Source organism: Diuraphis noxia, unplaced genomic scaffold (genome assembly GCF_037042655.1).
Source record: "Diuraphis noxia isolate RWA-SAM2 unplaced genomic scaffold, SU_Dnox_SAM2 contig0002, whole genome shotgun sequence".
Classification (NCBI taxonomy): Eukaryota; Metazoa; Arthropoda; class Insecta; order Hemiptera; family Aphididae; genus Diuraphis; species Diuraphis noxia.
The window spans coordinates 16,834,337-16,857,274 of record NW_028301712.1 but is presented as its reverse complement, the minus strand read 5'-3'; the positions used below and the strand labels follow the sequence as shown (position 1 = coordinate 16,857,274).

Sequence of the window (22,938 nt, the reverse complement as noted above, 5' to 3'; positions counted from 1 at the left end):
ATAGCGTGCGCGTGTGTACTGCAGTGTAGGTACACGTCTATATTATAAGCGTCTTGTTTACCACATCAATTTAGTCGGTTTCGGTCACGGCGACAGAAATACTAGGTACATAATATCGGTGCTTCCCGACGATGGAGGCGACGACGTGGTAGTCGTCGGTGAGGGAAGGACACACACACACAAACACACAGATGAGTGAGAGAGATGGAGTATGCTCCATAATCCCATCCTCTCCACCCCCTACTCTTAACCCGCGGTAAATGCGATTTGCGCGAAATTTGTTTTCATCAACTCCGACCGATGTTTTAAGACCACCTGCACTGAATACACACACACACACACACACACACACACACACACACACACACACACACACACACACACACACACACACACACACACACACACACACACACACACACACACACACACACACACACACACACACACACACACACACACACACACACACACACACACACACACACACACACACACACACACACACACACACACACACACACACACACACACACACACACACACACACACACACACACACACACACACACACACACACACACACACACACACACACACACACACACACACACACACACACACACACACACACACACACACACACACACACACACACACACACACACACACACACACACACACACCACGAGCGGACACACACACACACCACGAGCGGACACACACACACACCACGAGCGGACACATACGCGCAGACATTCGTGTATAAGCGTGCACCTTACACTGCAGGGCTCATCACAGAGTGTACAAAGAGCCGTAGTGTCCCTGTCGACGACGTCATGTCGTCGTCGTATGCCACATAAATCACAAGGACCACCCGACGCTGCGAGATCTATGGAAAATATAACAATTTAACATGCCGTTGATTACTATACACTTATAAAACGCTTATAATATACCGTTTTCTCGTATGAAAGTATAACACGACTTTATATGTTTTACGCACCACACTAGGTAAACACGATCTAATTACAAACGTTTTCGCGCGCCCGATGTGTATTTCTATGGTACATCGATATGAAGACTAAAACAGGCACGCGTGTTGGACATCGTCTTATTGCGGTGCTCGCATCACAGCCGTTTTTTAAAAACAATATTGTAATTCGTAATCAACACCTGCAGGCTTGATGGTTTTCGTCAACCCGTCTATGTATGGGATCAATATTGTAGAATATTATTTTGATAAACATGGTTCAGACAGTACACGAATGTGATGAAATACATTAATATTATAAATAATATAGAATCAACTTAAAATACATATTGCAAATTAAACTAATATTTAAACTATAATTATAAGCTATTTGGAAATGGTACTGTTACGGAAAATCAAAATTCATTCCCTGGGTTGGCTCAGAATAATTATTTTTACATTTAATGTTTATTATTAAATTATATGTTTTTACTGATATTCCTAGAATCAGCCAGAGAAATTTAATTAAAATGAATATTAATTTACATTCAGAGTAATCTTAAATTAAAAATAATATATTTTATTTTTAATTTGATAAATAAACTGATTTTTATACAACACACGACTTCATTATTTTTAATTCAATTTTGTATACGTTTAAAACTCACTTATCTAAACGTTTAAACCATAATTACATTATCGTTTGATATAAAAGAATCAGGAAAAAATGTATAAATAAATTGATTGTAATAATATTAATATTCCATGTAACTAATTGTATTACAACTTAAGTTTTTTTTTTTTTTTTAATTAATAAAATTACATTTAACAACTTCAAGTCAATATTTTATTTCCGCACATTTTTAAATTTAAATCTACAAGACGTAGTCTATTTTTTAAACAAATTTCTATTATATATTGCATAATACCTCTTTTTAAGAGTTTTTGTTTTAAAAACTTTTGATATTTGTGGATTGTATTCCTTGTATTTATTTTAAAGATTTTGACCAATAATTAAGATACGTGTGAGTACTTTTTACTTATTTTCAATAAATTAGTGGATACAATTTCTTTGACCTTATAACACATAGCTGCATAAAAATGAAAACATTTTTCCAACTTAAAATATTTTTCATTATAATAAAGACACACACTGATTTTAAATGAATACTTCAAATCCAATATTTGTATATTTTACAAATAACTTTATTGTTTAGTCTTTTCATTTAAATTTCACGGATTCCCTAAAAACTTGATTTTTACCATTATTTTCCATTGAAAAAATTCTAGAGGTACTATTATGATGATTTTAATATATTATGTTTGTACAACATTTTTATTTATAATCTGTATTTACAATGTTATACAGTAGGTAAATTGAATAAGTTTGAATGACGGAAGGGGGAGATGTCCATTAACATAACCTAAGTTTAATATTATATAAAATCGATGATTAAATCATTATATTTTATTTATTGTGTAATGCGTTGTGATAAGCTATTTAACATAAATTTTTCTTGTTTAATAATACATTAATATTATACTATTTTTTTTTTTTTTTTTTTTTATTAGGAAAGAGCCCTCGGCAGCATAGGCCATTGGGCTTACAAAATATGAATAGCTTAAATTAAATATTTACAGTAAGAAACGTACAAGAGAGAACTTAATACTAGATTTTGGATTGAAGGTTTGCTGTTGTGATGAATTGGATGATGTCTGTTATGGCCTTGGGATGATTTTGAAGTGTTTCGGAGAGTGAATCGGAAAGGTTGAGGCTTGATCGGATGTTGTGGTATGTGCGGCATTCGGTGAGTAAGTGTTTAATGGTAATTTGGACGCCGCATGATGCGCATGTTGGAGGATCTTCTTTAGCCATTAAAAAACTGTGCGAAATTTGAGAGTGGCCGATTCTCAGTCTCGTTATGATGACTTCGAATTTTCTGGGTGTTTCGATGGGAAATGTCCAATTGTCTGTGTTGTGTTTTATTTGATTAAGTTTGGTGGAGTAAGATAACCATTGCTGGTGCCATCTTAGATGACATTTGTTAGTTATCAGTGCTTGTATGTCCCTGTATGCGATGATATTGATGGGAGACGATAGTGTAGAGGTTATTGCAGATTTAGCGGCAAGGTCGGCGCGCTCGTTTTCAATGATGTTGGAGTGACCGGGGATCCAGCAAAGTTTGATTTTGAAGTTATTGTTTTTCTGTAGAGTATATATTTTGTTTTGAATATGAAGACCGATGTCTGTTGGGTTATTGGTATTGTTAATATTGTTGATGGCGCTGAGGGAGTCAGTGAATATGATGGTGTCTTGGAGCTGGTGAACGGTTATTAAATCGAGGGCTTTGATTATTGCGAATGATTCAGCTGTGAAGACGGAGCAGGCACTGGGGAGTTTGTACAAAATATTATACTATTATTATGTACTATGTAGGCATTATTAAAATTATCCTATTGGGTATTCGAATGCTTAAGGTTTTTCTTTTATAAATGTTTTTTCAAAGATGATATAATATTATTTAAATGTACCTATACTAAATGTATTTAATTGTATTGTTTTTTATTTCAGTATGGATATTTCATTAGTAAGAATTCTTGTTGAATTTGATGGGTAAATTAAAAAATATTTAAATATTAGATATTATATTAAACGAATGGTTAAATTTTATACTTAGTATTAATTCACTCTCAAACACTCTATAATATATTTGTTTAACTATATATTATTATAAATTTAATACAAGGAAATATATAATGAGTTCTTTTGAACTTCATACAATTCTGGTTCAGAACATTTTTATTAATATTTATTTTTAAAAATAATTCTTTGACAGAATACTATTTAATTATTTTATTTTCGTTAATATTAGTACCAAGAAATTTTTTTTCAGCTGTTCAAAAATCTTGTTTTAATGAAATTGTCTCTCATACATATTATATTTGTAATAAATGTCTTAATTTGATTTCTTTGAATTTCAAACATAATAATATATCGCCATGATGCTTTTATGAGCACATACACCATTGAATTTGAATACATAATATCCTTTTACTATTCACAAAAAAAAAAAATCGTAAAACTTTTGAGCACAGTTTGCAGGTTATCACTGGCAGAGTCAAGAATCATCAAAAAGTTTCTTTTGCCCCACGCCGTCACCTTGGTGAAATAGATTTTCAATTCGGCTGAATGTCAATATATGCACATGTATCTCCGCGTACGAAAACAAGCATTTAAAGTCATTAAAAAGTTTTCTCCCGCAAATATTTCAAACAACCGCCGTTATTGTCGGGTTGAGACAGATTATTGATAATATACATTTGCACATTTCTAAATGCACTTATCAACAATATAGTCCTAGATGTTTCTATAATAATATAATGTATACAATAGGCGTATGCAAGAAGTGATGTGTTTTATGGGAGTGGGGGATATGACTACCATTTAGCCTTTTTCCCCATACATATATTATAATACATCATGAGTGTGTCCAGCAAAATATTATGACTCTTGATAATAAATTGAATTTTTTTACTTCTTTAAATTTAATCTGAACTATATTTTAATTTATGTAATAATCTATAGTAACGTAATATAAACAGGGTGTAGTCGACCAAATAATTTAAACAACTTGTATTAATAAATATTTTTAAGCTTTGTTTTGTATAATTATTTTTATTTATTTTTTTGAAGTTTGCATTTCATGAATAATATAACACTTTTTATTTTTTAATATTAAAAGTATGTAGGTATTACTCCACTTGTTGAAAAACCACTAAAATAAACACTCTGCAACTGACTGCCGATAAGCATTAAGCAATTATTATTATCGCATTTCAGATAACACGTTTCACCTGCACGTCACGGCCTCTGGACAAAACTGTGTATATAGTTATTCACCTAATACGATAACGGCCTAAGTTGCTGTGTAGTGGGTGAATCTTGTTTTCCTTGTTAACCTTACCTATGATATAGGAAAATGAGAAAACAAGGGTGGACTACTTTATATAATATGTACTATATAAGCTTACAAAAACCGTCTGGGCTTGGATTAAAGTGGGACAGAAGAACACCTGCCCCCGGGTGCAAGTTTTCGAAAATCACATACAATTTTACAGCATTATCTTAAGTATATTTCATGGCTTATAAATCATTCTATCATAAATAATCATACTAAACCAATAATATTTGTTTATATATTGTATTAGCAGCTGCAGTATCGGGCGCACGGTGATCAATAATCATTTATGATATGATAAATTTTTCGAAAATGTTATTTTAAAATGTATAACCTTATCAATTATTATTACGTAAATTGTCTACTATGATTATTTTGGAGTAAAATTTAGTTTTGATTTTAAATCCAGTGTTAATCAGTTTAAATATAATTTATCATCAATGTAGTAAACATATGAAGAAAATATTTGGTCTGGGGCTCAAAACTAATAGATTTGGTCTTAAGAGTCATATTATGTGCCAATGACTGTTTCGGAATCAATAATGTATATAACTTACAAAAAATATTTAACCTTAAATTTGTATTCAAATTCAAAACAAAGACAAATTCATTTCAAACGGCGTGTGTTTATCTGAAATGTATAATTTACTTCCGTATTATATGTATTTAAAATGACTAGAAAAGTATTGTTTTTACAGAATAGAGCAATTCATGGATATTGTTATAGACAATGATAAATACTCTGTTTAGCAACACAATAATAAGGAATAACAAACAAAAATATTGTTATCAATGACGAATAGTACCACAATAATTGTCAGAGTATGGTTTTGTTTACAATTGATAGATTTAATAATTATGCTTACAATATTACAGTATACATCTATAACAACTGAATATTAAAATTGATTTTCAGAAAAGACTCAGACTCAATATTAATACGTAGGTAAGTATTTACTGTACCGAAAATTAAGATACACATTAAGAATATTAAATACTACAAAAAACGTTCTAAAATAAGCAGAACATTTTTATATTTATTGAATAATATTATGAATACAAATATTTAATTTATTTATTAAAAATTGTATAAAATAAAAATAATTTTATTTATTTATTAACAATACTAAAAGGGTTTGGCTGGACTTAATGCATTCAAAGCTTCAAAAATATGGTATGTATTTGAAAATATACCATAATTATATGATAATAATTGTTAAGGATACTTAAATTTATTGATTATGCCTTTTTTTGTATACTAAAGGGAAATATGCTAAGTGCAACTTAGTATTTCATTTCAAAACTTCACATACCATGTTTTATCTAAAGTATATTCTACACTACAGCCATAATAAAAGACATGCAACTGTAAATAGTCTGTAGCCTTTCAGCTAATAATAATTATTAATAACATTTAAAAAAGAGCAGAAAAAAAAACAGAAAAAATATTAAATGAAAATCAATAATAAATAAATTTAAAAGGTATTTCATTTTAGAGAAATAACTTAATTTGATATGTTTTATCTAATTTGATATTTGGATATTTAAATGTATTTTGATCTCATAATACCTATATTAACAGTTATTTTATACACGTATCTTTATCGTTCTAGCTGCGATAAAGGTTAAGTAAAAAATCTAGTCTCGTAGATAAAATAAATCTAAAACTTAACTGCAGGATGATGGCCTACTACAAAGCTGCAACGAACGCTGAAGCTATAAACACCCCGTAAATAATAATACCTAATAGTAATAATAATAATAATAATAACAATAATACTCTGTGCCGTGCACCTGTGGTGTGCTCGCATCGGCAAACGCGAGGAAAATTTAAGATTGTTATAATAGATTACGACGTGGAGGAAAAAACAATTGCGATAGTTATGTATTAAATAATAATATTACTATATATATCACATTATATTATATATTTATGTTCCGCATCAACATCTATAATGCACCATCCGTAAACAGTAAACAATTGACACTAACCTGTGGGATTATATAGTGGGACGTGGTGCACCACTCGTGTATATCTCAGTAAATGTATAGTAAGGGTGCATCGCCACTCACCCTTATTTATATTGCGGTAGTATCCACACGTAGATACTACGTTTCAGGTAAACTCTAGGAAGATTAAAAATTACAATATATTATTATATACGAAGTTGGAAGATATATTTCAATACTTTAATGTATTACCGATGTTTGTCACACACTCGGAAACGTCGACATTTAAATAGTATACCTTCTAAATACTGCATCACCGCTGCATCAGAATATATAAGATTATTGTGTTTTGTAAAACGACATGATGATAACAATAATAATAATAATAATAACATAATAATAATATTCAACCAATCCTTTAGCGACCAGATTCGAATCGGGTCATCCATCAGCCCTCACGTCAATATAATAAATAATAATATATTAAAAACAGACACCTATATAATATATTATACTCTAGTTGGTTTGTATGGGAATAGTTACCTATATATTTTATAATGTGAACGAAAAAAAAAATAGAATTCAAAGTTAATAGATTGGCAATTCGTAATCGAAAAATGTAATGATAAGAAAGAAATCCATTAACTAAAGCGCAATATATTTTCAAATACGTCAAACGCCGAATAAATAAAAAAATAAAAATAAAAATAAATAGAAAACGGGAAACGTCGTTGTGGTTAATAAACATCAATCCCGTCGTTTAAAATTTCCACTTCAATGTACGCGCCTTCACGAACACCGCTGAATATCTCACTATATTATATAAATAGCAGTTACGCATTAACACACATAGGTGATTCGTATGCACATGAATATTTTTTATTGTTATATTATGTTAAATTATATTATTATAATAAACTATAATATAAAAATATATTATTGTTATAGGTATGGATGTGCTCAAACTGTTCAGAGTCTCATACTTTAACTAATTTCAAAAGCTCAAATGCATGGTTGTAAACAGAATACTTAAAGCTAGGTATAAATAATATTCTATATGTGCGAACGATTATCTTGCATCACGAACGTCTCACAACAATTTGTAAAACATTTTTTAAGTTATACTAATTAAGAGGATAAAATAAAAGGACAATGCATCGATGAATGCTTATACCTAATTTACATCGTAGTGTTTCACAATTAAACAAAAATACATATCTTTATACAAAATACATAAGTTTTTGTAAACATGTACAAATTAAATGAATTTCAAAAAGAACAAAAACATAAAAACACAAACACAAAATTCATCAGAGAACAGTTTGAGAAATTGATACGAGTAATATTATTATAGATTTTACACCATAGAGTAATATTAACTATGTTTTTCACATATATAAATAATTGCTTTTAGTACAAATACAAGTTCTATAATAATGTTCACAAATTTTCTCAACTACTTTAATATAATATTCCAGAATCTTATGTACATTTTCTACATTTTATTGAATGTGATTAATAGTTGTAAGCTATCACGTTGTTAATTCCTGCGGAGTTTGGCATTTTAAGAAATATAATTTAATATGGTAATTTTATTTATAAACTATACGGGTCTAAAAATTATAATACATATTATAGCATTATTAATGGATCTAGTATTTGAAGTTCATTGATCAATGGAAATAAAATATTCTAGAAAAGCAATTAAAAGCTAAACCTGCAAAATTTACGAAATCTACAAATGATTTTGAGTGGAGACGATGTGTTAGCCTAGCATAATAAGTACTTATTACATATCACTCGCAGGGAATTCGTTTATTTTCGATTGGGCCATACAAACATACACTGCACGTTTAGATAACTTACAGCCAAGTGTTTACAATTTAATGGAATTTTTTTTTCATAGGTAATCGTTTTGCGTTATCATAACGATTACAAAAAGCACATTCATCGTAGTTCGGGTTGTCACTATTTTAGATTGGGAAACTAAATTAACTGTGCAGTAACCAATACCGTACGCCCACGTATGTTGGCCGTACATGAATAATAATAATAATAATAATAATTATTATTATTGCTATCCATAATCATAATTTTAATTAATCTTTACATTGTGTTTTTACTCGTCAGACGGGGGAACGAAACTAAAATTAAAACAAGTACCTACTGTCCGTATTGTGTTTGTGTACCTATATGGCGTAGGTATTCATAACAAAAAGTGTTATTTTAAAAACGTATACGTTATTGTTTTTATTTATATAAATTTATTTTTTTAAGCATAGAAAACGTCGACAGTTTCAAAATTTTATTCTTGAACCGAATTGTTATTTATTAATTCAATACTAACGTTTTTGTGTTGCCCCTGCCGTCACCACCGCCTGAGCTTCAGGGTTTACACTATAAGAAATCCGTTCTCAATTCTCGATTATCAATTATAATTTACAAAATATATAAATAAATTATTTCTAATAGCGAAATGGTATAGTATAAATCCATACGTAATGCAAGAGGCTGAATTTAAAACGCACGCGTACATTGTACATGATATACCGATGCACAATAATTCTTGTTAGTTTGGTACCAATATAAAAAATCCTTTTCAACGGAATGAGAGCTCAAAACAATATATATATATATATATATTATATGCGTTTAAGTTGGATAAGCTACGATATTCTAGTGAGGGTGTAATTCAAAACTAGAATCCGTATAATCCTTGGTATTTAGTAATTTATTTTGTAGAATTTAAAACTTTGGCAGTGAAAATACTTCGTAGTTTGCACAGTGTATTCATATATTTTTATTTTGACTGCACATTGTGTTGGAAGATATTTCCCATATAATGCACGTTATTGGCTTCATAAAGGGTTAACATTCTCGGCAATATCTTAGCAATAGTTAATTAAATAATATGTTTCAAGGAAACTTTATCTTTGCACGTTTGTTTTGATACGATTCTGATAGTGGATGAATGTCGTTGCACAAAGACAAGACGACCAGATCTACGTATTCATATTAATATGGCGGAGATGCACGAAATCGATCAGTTTTTGTCAACCGAGTGGTATGCTTTTACAAATGAATAGACTGAAGATATTTTAAGGATATTTTCAATCGCATTAGTTTTTATCAAATATTCATAGGTACATTTCCATAACTGTTATAATTTATAAGCATTTAATGTTATGAAGTAAATAAGCATAAAATACAATAAACAAGTAGACATGACATGGATACTACAATACATTCGTAAAACTTAAGAGTTAATTGTTGTAAATTATGTAAAAACTAAGAAAAAGTCCCAAAAAATTAAGTAGTTAGGTAGTTGTTGTTGGACATGGTATCATTTTATCCTGGCCTGTAGAAGTAAGGAAATTGAATATTATATTGATGATTTTATATTAATAATTATAATAATAATTCTCTCTCTCTTCGATCGGTGCGTCGGACCGAACAACAAATAATTTTAATATCCTTAGAACGCCCTGAAATCCAGCGAAAGACTGCTCTCTTTTTTAGATCTTTCTCACAACGTACTTCCGAAACCTCCACACAAGACTTTTTGTTTAAGCGGTATAAAAGTCGCCAATTAATTATTCATCCCGATAACGTTATACGCATATATATTACAAGAATAACACCGTTTACTCAACATGTCTCATACAAACGATTTCTAAACGATTCGAATTCAATTCAATTGTTCTTGAAACGGTTTCGGCCGAGACAACTCTTCACATAATTGTATCATTACGATGATCGTACCACCAAATATTTACCAACGACTGTAGGCAAACAATAAATAAGTCATAATCGTAGTGTATACTAGTATGTACATAATAATAATAATAATAATAATAAGATATTATGGTACAGTAATAATATAAATAATACCATTATTATGCTGAGATGTTCGTTTGACGTGACGACCGAGTGATTCGATTTTTTACACAGAAAAATATAATGCATTTAATGCGTACATGTATTATTGTTATAACGATTTATGCAGAAATTGTTTACGAACACATTATACTCGCTGAACAGTTTATTCGGTCGTAAGTCATTCCGAAAATGAATTTCATGTATAAATGCGTAAGTGGATTATATTGTAAAAAAGTCATTAATTTCGATGATACGTTTTATATAATATTATATGCATATGATATATTATGTATACTTTACATAATATAATATATGTTATGTATACATTTCACCTACGCACACGAGGTACAACCATACGTTATATCCAAAAGGTTATTTCATCTCAAATAACACACAAAAAGATTTAAACCTTTTCAATCTATAAACGCGTATATATCATTTATATACAAGTACCTGTAATCCACTTATACTTTTTTTTTTTACGAATGAAATAAGTAACAAAAATAAAGTTATTACTGAAATACGGCTTATAGCTGCGGTTTGATTTCAAAGATATATATTGATTTATACATGTATAGGTATTTTTATTAGCTTGAACAGTTTTTCTTCACTGTGTTGTATGAAATACCGAAACCGTAACAGCTATATCGTGCTGATGTTAAGATGTTGATATAGGAGTTAGTAGATCACGTACTTTGCTTATTATATTTTTGTATTGTTATTATATTTGTGAAACTCATCCAACTTATCTAATTTGATTCAAACAATTTGACTAAAAAAGTATTAGAATAATAATATGATAATAAAAATGTATATTAATTTAGTAATTTAATTTTAGTTCTCACTCCAGAAATAGTATTTAAATTCATTTTTATTGATATAATGGCAAAAATAACAAAATTACTAGTAAGTTGTATCATAGAACTTTTAATATTGCGCATATTTTATTAAATTTGTAATTAATTCTAAGGTTGTGAAACTACCACAAAATACATACAGTACGAAATATAAAGACGCTCGAGTAACGTTTATGGATCCCTTTTCTATCATTCTAGACAAAATATCAACCAGGAAAAAACTCAGTCATTAAGTCATTAAGTACACATTTAACAAACTTCAGTAATGCACGAGAACGTCTCAAAAAAAAAAAATATATATATATAAACGACTACTTTATTTATTAAGTACTTTATTTTTTAGTTAAATTTTAATAAGTAGAAAAACAGTGCAAATGTGATATCTGAGAAGTGACCATAAAAGGTATAGTACCTAATATAGTTACCTACATTAACGAAAAACACGTTGCAAAATACAATCCTATTAACCAGATAAAGCAATGTCCATTATGATTTATACATATTATACAAAATTAATTAATAAACTTTATAATATTAAATGTCATATAACACATACTATGCCTAGTATTATATTATTTTAACTTCATTGCCACAGTCATATTATTATTATAGCTATACTTTACGAAGTAGCTATTATTTAAAAATACTTCATCATATTTTATTAAATAATAAATATGATGATTAACATTAATAGATCACTATATCGCTTATGTTACTAAATTACATATTAGTATATAATTTGATATATTTCCATTAAAAAATATGAATTCAAAATATCCTTTTGATAAATTACATTTTTAAATTTGAATAATACATTAAGTACTTGTGACATGTTTATATCTACAACATCTACGTTTATGTCTCATTAATTGACTGTGACATTTTGACATGGATCTTTGTGTCACACAATATTATATTTCATTGTATCCTATTCATTTATACAACTAAATTGTTTTTCAAGTGTTTATAATAATAATAATTTGACATTTGATATAAAGAATATATATAATATACATATTATTATAAATTATAATATTATATGATATTCAAAATATATATAATTTATTTTGCATGGTAAACTTTTTTAAAATAAACCTAATCGTCTGTATATAAATTGTTTTGTTACCTTACTAACTCGTTTGAGTGATGATCTATATAGAACGAATTTAATAAATTAATTGAATTACACATATTTCTAAGAAAAATAACGATAGACCGTGAAAGGCGTGTGATATTAAAGCAATATCAACTGTTTTTAGAAAAATCTGGAACCTAATGATAGTTATCCGAAACTAAATCTCATTTCTAACATGATGATTTACTATACATTTAAAATTTAAAAACGCATATAAAATCCCGTGACACTTTTTATTATTATGGTGGTAAGCTTTAATAATACTATTGTTTATATGGGTAGGTAACCATAAACGAATAACTACAAAATAAAAACAACTGAGTTTAAACTATTTGTAATGAATATTAATATTCTAAGAATCACAATAATAAAGAAAGTATGCACTTTTTTTGACAAGGGACAGTAACTGATTAAATAATAGTCCATTGTATTATCATTGTATTGGTTTTTATTATATGGTTTCAAAAATCAAAAAAATCAGTTATTAACTATTCATAAATGTTTTACATACATAAATCACTTAAAAATTAATGCACCTGTAATAATTATACCAAAGCATAAAGGATGTTGAATGCGATAGGTCAAAAAATTTAAATTTTTTGATCTGTATCGACATCCGTGGCCAAGATTAAAAAAAAACTTTTTAAACTCTAAAAAACTTATTTAATATAAAACGACACTCGACGCAACGGTTGGTGTTAGGCTAACAACAATAATACTAAAAATATTGAAGCAGCCAAACCATATCTATAAATACCCCACGTCAGAAATGTTCTTCAACAGCAAGAACATCATCAACACTCGCGACAAACTACTGTTCTAAGTAAAAGTATTATTTTTTTTTTTTAGCACTCGCTTAATCTTTTTTTGGGAAACCTTAAAAATTCAAATTAATTTTATGTTTTATAAACAAAGATGATTCATATCACTTAGAATCACTCACACGCCGATACTACTATGATAAACATAAATAGTCTTAAAATAAGTTTCTCAATCATTTTTCTTAAGCAAAAAAAAATGCCATATGACGTCCAATATTCCATTATAATCTGAAAGTTGGCTCTAATATATTAATATCCTAACATTTTAAACGATAAAGGTAAAATCATAGGGAAATTAATAAATAATATTCCCTATAATTTAAACCTTAGGCGGAACATCAATTTGAACTAACGAAACGAAAACAATAAAATAAACAAATGTTAAAAAGTTTGATATATTAAATAAATTTAAATATGCAGGAACAAAATGCATAGTTACTACCTAGGTACCTATTTATTTTATTATGATCGATTTGTTTATTTGAATTGAAGGATCAGATCCATTCCAATTTAAAAACTGAATTTGTTTTTATAAACATTCAAAATAAATAAATAATATTAAAGGAAGTAATCAGTCACAAAAAACAATAAGTATAAGCATGCTACTATACCAGTAATATCTCAAAAGTGTTTTTAGAACAAAGACTGGAGAAGTTTCGCAATTGCATACCCCCAAAGCGAAAACAACAGGAAAAAGTACTTGTCGTGAAGAGGAAAGAGAAAGACGATACAAAAGAACGTGAGATGCATCAAAAATCAAATAACATTTCATTCTAGTAGACATTTATATGCTATTAAGGTTAAATTTGTATCCAAGGACTAAAGGAATGTTATTTGAAGAAGAGGAAGAAGAAGAAATATAAATTGATTTTTATAATTTTTAAGCATATGATTTTTTTAATAGAGTTAGAAAATACATGTATGAGTTTTGAACACAATGAACAGTAAATTAATACTCAAATATTATCACGATAAAATTTTAATGAAATATATTACATATATATAACATATATACATGGTTTTACAAAAAAAAATTTTTAATTTCAAAAATAAATTATATGATTACTATAACACGACTAGGAGGAAGGTTATGTTCTTTTTCGTTGGCAACAATGGCTAATATGACATAAGACTAAAAATTGTATCGTTTTTGGCCGAAATACTGTCTTACAGTGTATTATATTTTTGAATAATTTATTTACTATAAATTATTTATTATTTATTATTGGAAATATCACTACAATATTATATTTTGTGTAACGTTGTGATTTAGTAATATCTAATAACTCCACATTACTCAAAGTATAAGTATTTAATGAAATTCTAGTGCAAATTTCTTGGAATTACCGTATTTGTTTTTAATGTTTTTAATGATGCAGTCTACATAATATTGTAAATTAAACTCAAACGACCTTATACATTTACACACATTGCGCATTATTATTGATATAATCGTATGATATTTATAGGTATATTATAATGAATACAATTTTGATTAAAAATTATACGTATAAGAAAAATACATAATACATATTATATAACACATAGTTTCCTCAAAAAAAGAATAATAATAATAATAAACCAAAACTGTTATTAATAGTGACTAGTGATTACTGAATTTTGACTATATATTTCATCCGTTTGCTTAATTTTATATATAATAAATAAAATATTTGTTTGCGTTTAATGCAATGTATTTGAATTTGATAAAAACGATTAAATTACTAATTATAAGACAGAAATCTATTAAAGCAGTTAACACATCATTATAATTTATAGTATCAAGAGTCCCGTTCGCAATAAATTCTAAAAACTAAATGTTGTATAAAATTATGTTCAGACATACAGTAAACCTAGGTATATATTTCGTTTATAGACTATACGGTAGACGTATAGAAGTAAATCTTTTTATTACTTACACTGTTATAAAATAGTGGAACCTTAATAAGTCGAAATAAATGCCGTTCCCTTGAATAACTTAACCTAACCTAATCCTAGTAAATCGAAAACCTCGACAAGCCAAAAAAATATCCCTTGAATTTCAACTTATTGAGGTTCCACTGTATTTTAAATCATACATCGTATTTAGGATGTTCCCAGATATTTCACACATGTTACGAATATAATAATAATAATAATATTATAATTGATGATCGGGTGATTTGTTAAAACTAATATGTCGCACATAAATTATTAATAATGATTAATAATCACGTTATCGCGAGATGCAACATTTTCGTATAACAGTGTAGATACTCGAATGAAGTTAAGTACCTCCGAAAACGAATGTTGCGACTCGAACAAAATAAACTACCCGTAGATTTAGGAGGTAGTAAATACTAAATAATAGGCGCTTGTTATTATTATTATAATTATCATCAATCAACGTTGTTATTCGTCCAAGCAGACGACCACCGTATGTCGGACACCACGATCAGGTTCATTAACGCAAATGTATTCAACGTCAATATATTCGCGTTTCTCCTAATTTTCACTTAAATCGCTCGTTCAGCTTGCATCAGGACGCCATGCTATTACAATAGTTATTGTTAATGGCCTAGACTACTAAACGAGAGAGTTTCATAATAGCCGGATACAAAAGTGGTTGCTGCTTATAACCATGATTCGCGTGCGACGATAATAGTGTTATTATAATATGTTATTGTTGTAGTTGATGTTGTTGTTGTTAATGAAATATTCGTCTATTATCACGTATTTACACACGCGAACTCACACAAAATATCAAAACCTCGTTATGTAGATATATAGTAACTCATTTTACAAATAGTGATAATGGTACAGGATATGGTAACAGTTTCGAAGGTAAAAATATGTAAGTCGAAACCATCCATGAGCATCCGTTCAAAACTATTCAGAAAAACAATTGTTATCATCAATTTCGATTTTTTTTTCTTTCTATAGTTGCAATCAAACCAATTATAAATTTCAGAACGGATATTATATTTTATTGTATACCTATTGTATTGTGTATACCGCGACCGGTAAATATTCATTAGACAGACATGTTATTAATAGTTGATAATGTTTATCATAATATATTACCTATAAACGACTGTATGCGATCATTGGTCATTAAGCCACAAAACAGCTACATTTCGTGTATGTTTTATGTACTTTTTTTTATCATGTCTAGGCTATAATAATTGTTTTCAAATTGAACAAACAGCATAAATAAATAATAATTTGATACAAAAAAATTTAAAGATTTTGTTCTGAGTATTTCGTATTATTACTAGATAAAGTTTTTTTTTCTCAAATAATCTCTTATAAATATACACTATATAAATATATAATGATAATAGTGTCGCGATACTACCTAGTTTTGTTTTATTGTAGTCTGAATGGAATAAATTAAGACAGCTAAACTAAGGTCAAAAAGGAAATGTGTGATATGATAGAAGGATGACTAAATAAAGGATCGTTGATTTGATCTCATTAAGTTTGGTGTGAAATGTTAACCACGATTGGTGCCATTGATTCTGCAGGATATGCGTGTAGATGGAATGTTTTACAGATTATTATGATGTTACGTTATCAGTTATCATGAACATTATAATCATATCGTACTCTGGGATCATTGTAAATCTATATCAATCAATAATCATTGTAGCTAATAGAATCTACTATCAAAAGTAATCTATCAACCATATTATTATAGTTAAAACAAAGTTTTTTTTGTCAGTTGCATTTGATTATATTATTTATACATTTATTTACAGAACAATTTAATCAAAGTTTACCCGTTGACCTTGACAATTACCATGTCTCTGTCTTAACAGGTTGACTGGAGCCATGCAGGGTAAACAGACAACGTGATAGCCAACCTGTTAAACTTTTTCTCATATTATCCTAATCAGGAAAAAATAACGTTTATTTTCAAGAAATATAAATTCATTTTCGATTAGGTATATTAGCTATGAACAATATTGAACATATTAATCCCTCACCGCACCTAAATACGCGCGCTACCACATCGAAGATGATAATGCCCCAATAACGAACATCGGTACCTAAATCTTAGTTTAAATTAAATTCTCATTCCACATTCACGAGTGTGGAGGTAAAAAAAACTCGAAATTTTCGTCGGACTTACGCGCCGCAGTCCAACACCGCAGACTATAACCCCGCAGTATATCGACAACCCCCCTCCTCCTCACACACAAATACAGGAACGTCACGCGTACCGCCGATCGGACGGCTCAATATTACTTTATCGTGCTCAGTGTTAGGTGAAAGTCCACAATGTTTCATATGCCACACGAACACGTGCAAGAGCCTCTTGCAAGACTGATGGGAATAATATTCGTGGCATTCAGAAGGGTCCTGAACATGTTCAGTCACACATTATGCTTATATTCATATCATATTATTATTATGATCGTATACCTACAGTGGAAGGAATGACGAATATTTTCCCATCGAGACCTTTGCCCGAGGCGCACTTGGAACATGTATAATATCACGACGGGAGAAAAAGCAACGTCATTGACCGCCGCCTCCAGCATCGAGGTGGTTGTTTTGAGCATATTATTTCTTTTTACCTACACACGTATACATGCAACTGTACCTAATAAATGCTGTGATTGCTTTACACGGCAACAAGGGTTTTTTTTTTTTAATAATCTTCACGGCCTTCCACGAAACGCGCACAAAATACATATCCACAAAAAAAATATCTTAAATCCACATCGACCGTATATTAGCAATTTGCAGAGACGTGAAAAGTACCTATATGTTTATACAAACACGATTTAATTTAAACAAAATAAAGTCTACGACATAACGTTGGCGTTTTTACGATTTTTTATCTCATTTTACCTACTTATAACCCACCTGTACTGGCATACAATGACTTTTACATAATATAGAGTTGGATCCGGGTTTGTCGTTTCGTATACCAATATACGGTTTATGTATAAAAATATATTTCAAGTACGGGGATATGTTAAGAAAATAAATGAAATATGATTAACATATTCTTACTCTATATTTAATAATAACAACAATAAATCTAATGAATATTATTTCAAAGTGACTTATAATAAATATATACTATCTGGGACCAAAGCGGTATTTGGTTGAACGCAACAAATGTAGGCATACCTACGTGTATATTTCTTAAAATAAAACATTATTTCAAATATAGACGTTATAACTAAGTACATAGTTCTTATTTTTATGAGTCATATGATTTCAATACGACCGCGATGAACAGTTATATATATGTAATATATATTGTATATTATATTATTAACATTTTTTACGAGTCACGCGAGATGAAAATATTAATATCATAGTCTACCATAAAATAGACGAACAAACTGTTTGTGCAGATACGTCATAGTATCTGAGCGATTGATTGTTTTGAGACAACCTTTTGCGTTCAACGGCAAATTTTATTTCATGAAAATGATTACTATAACATTAAATGCAATGGTTCTTAAACGTTTTTTCACGAAAACTCATTTTTACAAGTCATGAAAATAAAAACAGATTTGACGTTGACATTTCGTTCGAATAATAAAAGTCAATAAATTATTCATATATATTATAAAGTTTTCAAAATAATAATCATAGCATCTAAGTGTTCCATTTATGCTGTGATAGTTTATACAATGCTGCTAAAATAAATTTATTATAACATACTATTATTCACTTTATATCGTAGTGCGTACCTAATCGGTTAGTTCAACATACATATTTTATTCTAGAATAAAAATTTACGTAAACTGGTATGTACAAAATAATGTGGCATTTTAAGAAAACACGAAGAGTATGTTATCATGATTAAAAACAATAATATAATATTGTTCTGTCTTTTTATTACTATGGTTTTTATTTTTATTATTATTATTTATATTGTTAGGTTAGTTGGCATACGTCGCCACACGAGGGAGACATTTTTTTTCGTAATCATACAATCAAAAAATTACAAGTCGTAGAAGTTTCTTTTTGAATTAAAAAAGAGTTAAGAATGCAAAATTACATTGCTTGTTCGTTTGATGCTTAAGCAGAGAACTAGTATAGTAATAATAGTGATAATGATAAAGAAAACATTTTTCTATTCAAATATTGTGATCAAAATAAATATAAACATTTAAATATGAAATATTTTTAAAAACAAATCGACATTGATTAAATGGGTTTTGTCGACTATATTATAATTAACGTGATTAGAAAAGTTACTGGCGCGTTTAAACTGATGATATTACACGAGAGAGTTTTTCTTTATAATTAATTAATACATTGATGCAATCTAATCGAAAAAACTGTATAAAAATGCCCGAAGTAGTATATTTAAAATAAAGTAAACGCACCGACTCGATGACATGCGTTTGAAGTTAAATCGTGAAAAAAAAATACTATAAAAAACCGGAAAAAAGTTGAAAAAAGTATTTAAGCGAAAAGTTTGTAGCTACTTCTCGCTGGACCTATCAATTTTTCGTCTCGAGTTAAACTCTAACGTGCGGCAATTTGTCCAAAAAGTCGGATATTATATTCGAAAAATACTTTGGAACAAGATTACGCTATATATATAATATAATACGCAATACTGTAATATACATCTTTATACGTAAGCGTGCGCGTACGTAAATCACTAATATAGTGATGAGAGTGTCTGTGTGAGCGAGAGATAAAGATATATATATAGTATCAGTCATTGGCGTATTACACTGCAGGTATATATTATTTTATAAGCTCTAGCTGATCATCTTCGGCCGGGATCGCAGCCCGACGCGCGTTGTTTGTTTTTCACCTCGCCCTCAGCGCACCTGGCATTACTTGACACATACGTCGTAGCCCCTCTGACGCGAATTCGACAGCCACGGAGTACCCATACCGCTTAAACCATTTTGGTCTACAACACCTCCACACAGGTCCGAGTTTTCGATCGATCGATCGGCACTACCGAGCAGAAGTTTTGTCGGCACATACATATAACATATTATTTTCGTACATGCAATTCCATCGCTCTCGCTCCCACGTTCCGCGGGGCTGACCGTACAGTGTATTATATTATATGTAGGTACCTATACTGCACGGCGGCGGAGTGATTGATGGACTGTGAAACAAACTACTGGCGCCGATGATAACTAACGAACGATATTATATACACTCACTAGTCACGGTCAGCGTGATGCTGATGGAATGGCCGCGTCCGTCCATGCCGGATGCAGTACAAAAATAACGGCCCACGTCCTCCTGTTTGACCGTCTCGAACACCAATAGAAGTCCGGTCTGGTTCCGCTGCATCGCCAACTTCTGCGAATGCACCCTGTGGAGTCATCGACAATGTAAATAAACAAAATAATATGCGACATAGTTTATAAATGTATAACTGCGAATAGAGCTATAGCTGGGCTGTTGTATTATTAAATTATCATGTCTATTTATTTATTTTTTATTTTTTTTATTTTTTAAATAATCTCAATCGATCACAAGAACCATGAGAATCGCCCTACAATTAAGGATAAACGCAATGATTGTCATCCTGTAGTTACGCGACTATAAACTATTGTCGCTTAGAAATGGTTATCGGATTAATAATTGAGATGACGAATGGATTGCTTTAATCCCCCCCTCCTTATAGAATCAAAACTTGATTTTTTTTATGTATTCTAAATTTTAATTCTATGATCGTAAAACAATTGTTAAATTAGCACTAAATATATGAAAAGTAATACGTCCTCGAAATAACAATGCAATAAGATGATTGTTTGTGTCACTGCAGAACACTAAGTAGGTAATACAAAAAATTGAAAAAATTTTCTATAACGATATTTAAAAATTACACAACTTAGATATATATATTATATAGCTGCATTATTGGAGAAAAAAGAGGGTGTGCATGCTTAATGAATCTTCCTATATTATTATATTTTATGACAAAAAACACTTTCTGTAGTAGGCAGGAAAAATACTTTGATCTTCAACTTCGAGAGTAGTTGTTGTAAGCAAATTGGATCCGTTAAGGGGTCAAAAGTAATACGATTTCCAGTACCTACTTTTAATATTTATCTGGAGAAACTAAAATACAAATTACAGATAAAATGAGAATAAAGGTATAATGTAAGACCTATTTTTCGAAACAAGTTTGTTAAAAACAAATAACAGTAAGACTTAGAAATTTCTAAAAAATATTGATACTTTTTTTTAAAGTCATGGTAAAATTTTCAAGATATATATATTTTTTTTTTAAATAAATTTAGAAAAATGTCCAAAGTCATTTTTAGTTTTTTCCAAATACAAAGTTATGAACTGTATTATGTTATTGGAAAAGGTTTTTAAATGTATGGTAATATCCATAAGTTGTTTTTACAGTAGTTTATAAAAATAAATGTTAAGCGTAATTTTACATAAACTTCTATCAATTAAAATGTTCACGAACAATTGATTGTTCTCACAGAGCGACCTACAAAAGGAAAGGGAAGTATTATTTTTTTCTGAAGTTCTAATGTTTATGAATGTTTATACCTATATTTATGAACCATGGATGGGCAAAAAGTAATAAGGGTTAAAAATAATTGTTATCAAGATTAGTATTTCAATATCACGGGCGCTTATATTTCAAAAATTATGATTTAAACATATAACTTTTTTATTTTTTCTCAATAATACCTACTTTTTTTATGTTCAATTACTATTTCTGATATCTCAAAGTTCACACTCAACTAAAACCAACAATAGTAACATTATTACAAACAAATATTAGAATTCTCAATTATTTCGTACGACCATTTTTAATAACGTTTATTATATGTATGGTATATAGATATACAAATTACACGAACATCAGCGTTATCATATTTTCAATTTATTCTACCTTGTACATTAAATATGACGTGCATAATATATTTCTGTTTATTTTATACTTCACGAAAAAAATCCGACAGTTAATTGGATTTAATATATTTACGTAAGTAATACAATTATAATTTGAACATTGCTCATACACGATGGTAATAATAATTAGTCTCGTTTTCATTAAACAATTCACCTATATTAATAAATATTAATTAACATAAATAAATAAAATTACTTGTATGCGTAAAATATGTAGATTTTACAATAATCGTATATGCAGTTGGTACTGCAGTATAAAATATTTAAATACCTAGTACAAGTTTTATTCATAGTATAATATTTTTAATAACAATAATAGCAAAAAAATTGAATAGATACATATTGTATTGTTTTAAAATAATAAATTACGTACATATTATGTTTATTCTGGATAAAACATTAATCATTGATTAATTTGGACTATTTTTTACATACACTTGTTGTTCGTATTCAATAGATGATGGAATAACGAGAGCCCTTTTCCCACTAAAATTATTTT

At 29.1% G+C, this 22,938-nt stretch overlaps 1 protein-coding gene across 1 annotated transcript in view; it reads right to left on the bottom strand.

Annotated features, from left to right (window-relative positions):
* Positions 1 to 22,938, bottom strand: part of LOC107163691 (neural cell adhesion molecule 1-like) — a 168,364-nt gene that overhangs the window by 33,583 nt on the left and 111,843 nt on the right. The window contains exon 3 of the mRNA XM_015511234.2: positions 20,717 to 20,871. Coding sequence (XP_015366720.1) covers positions 20,717 to 20,871 — 155 coding nt within the window. The remainder of the gene's footprint in view (positions 1 to 20,716; positions 20,872 to 22,938) is intronic.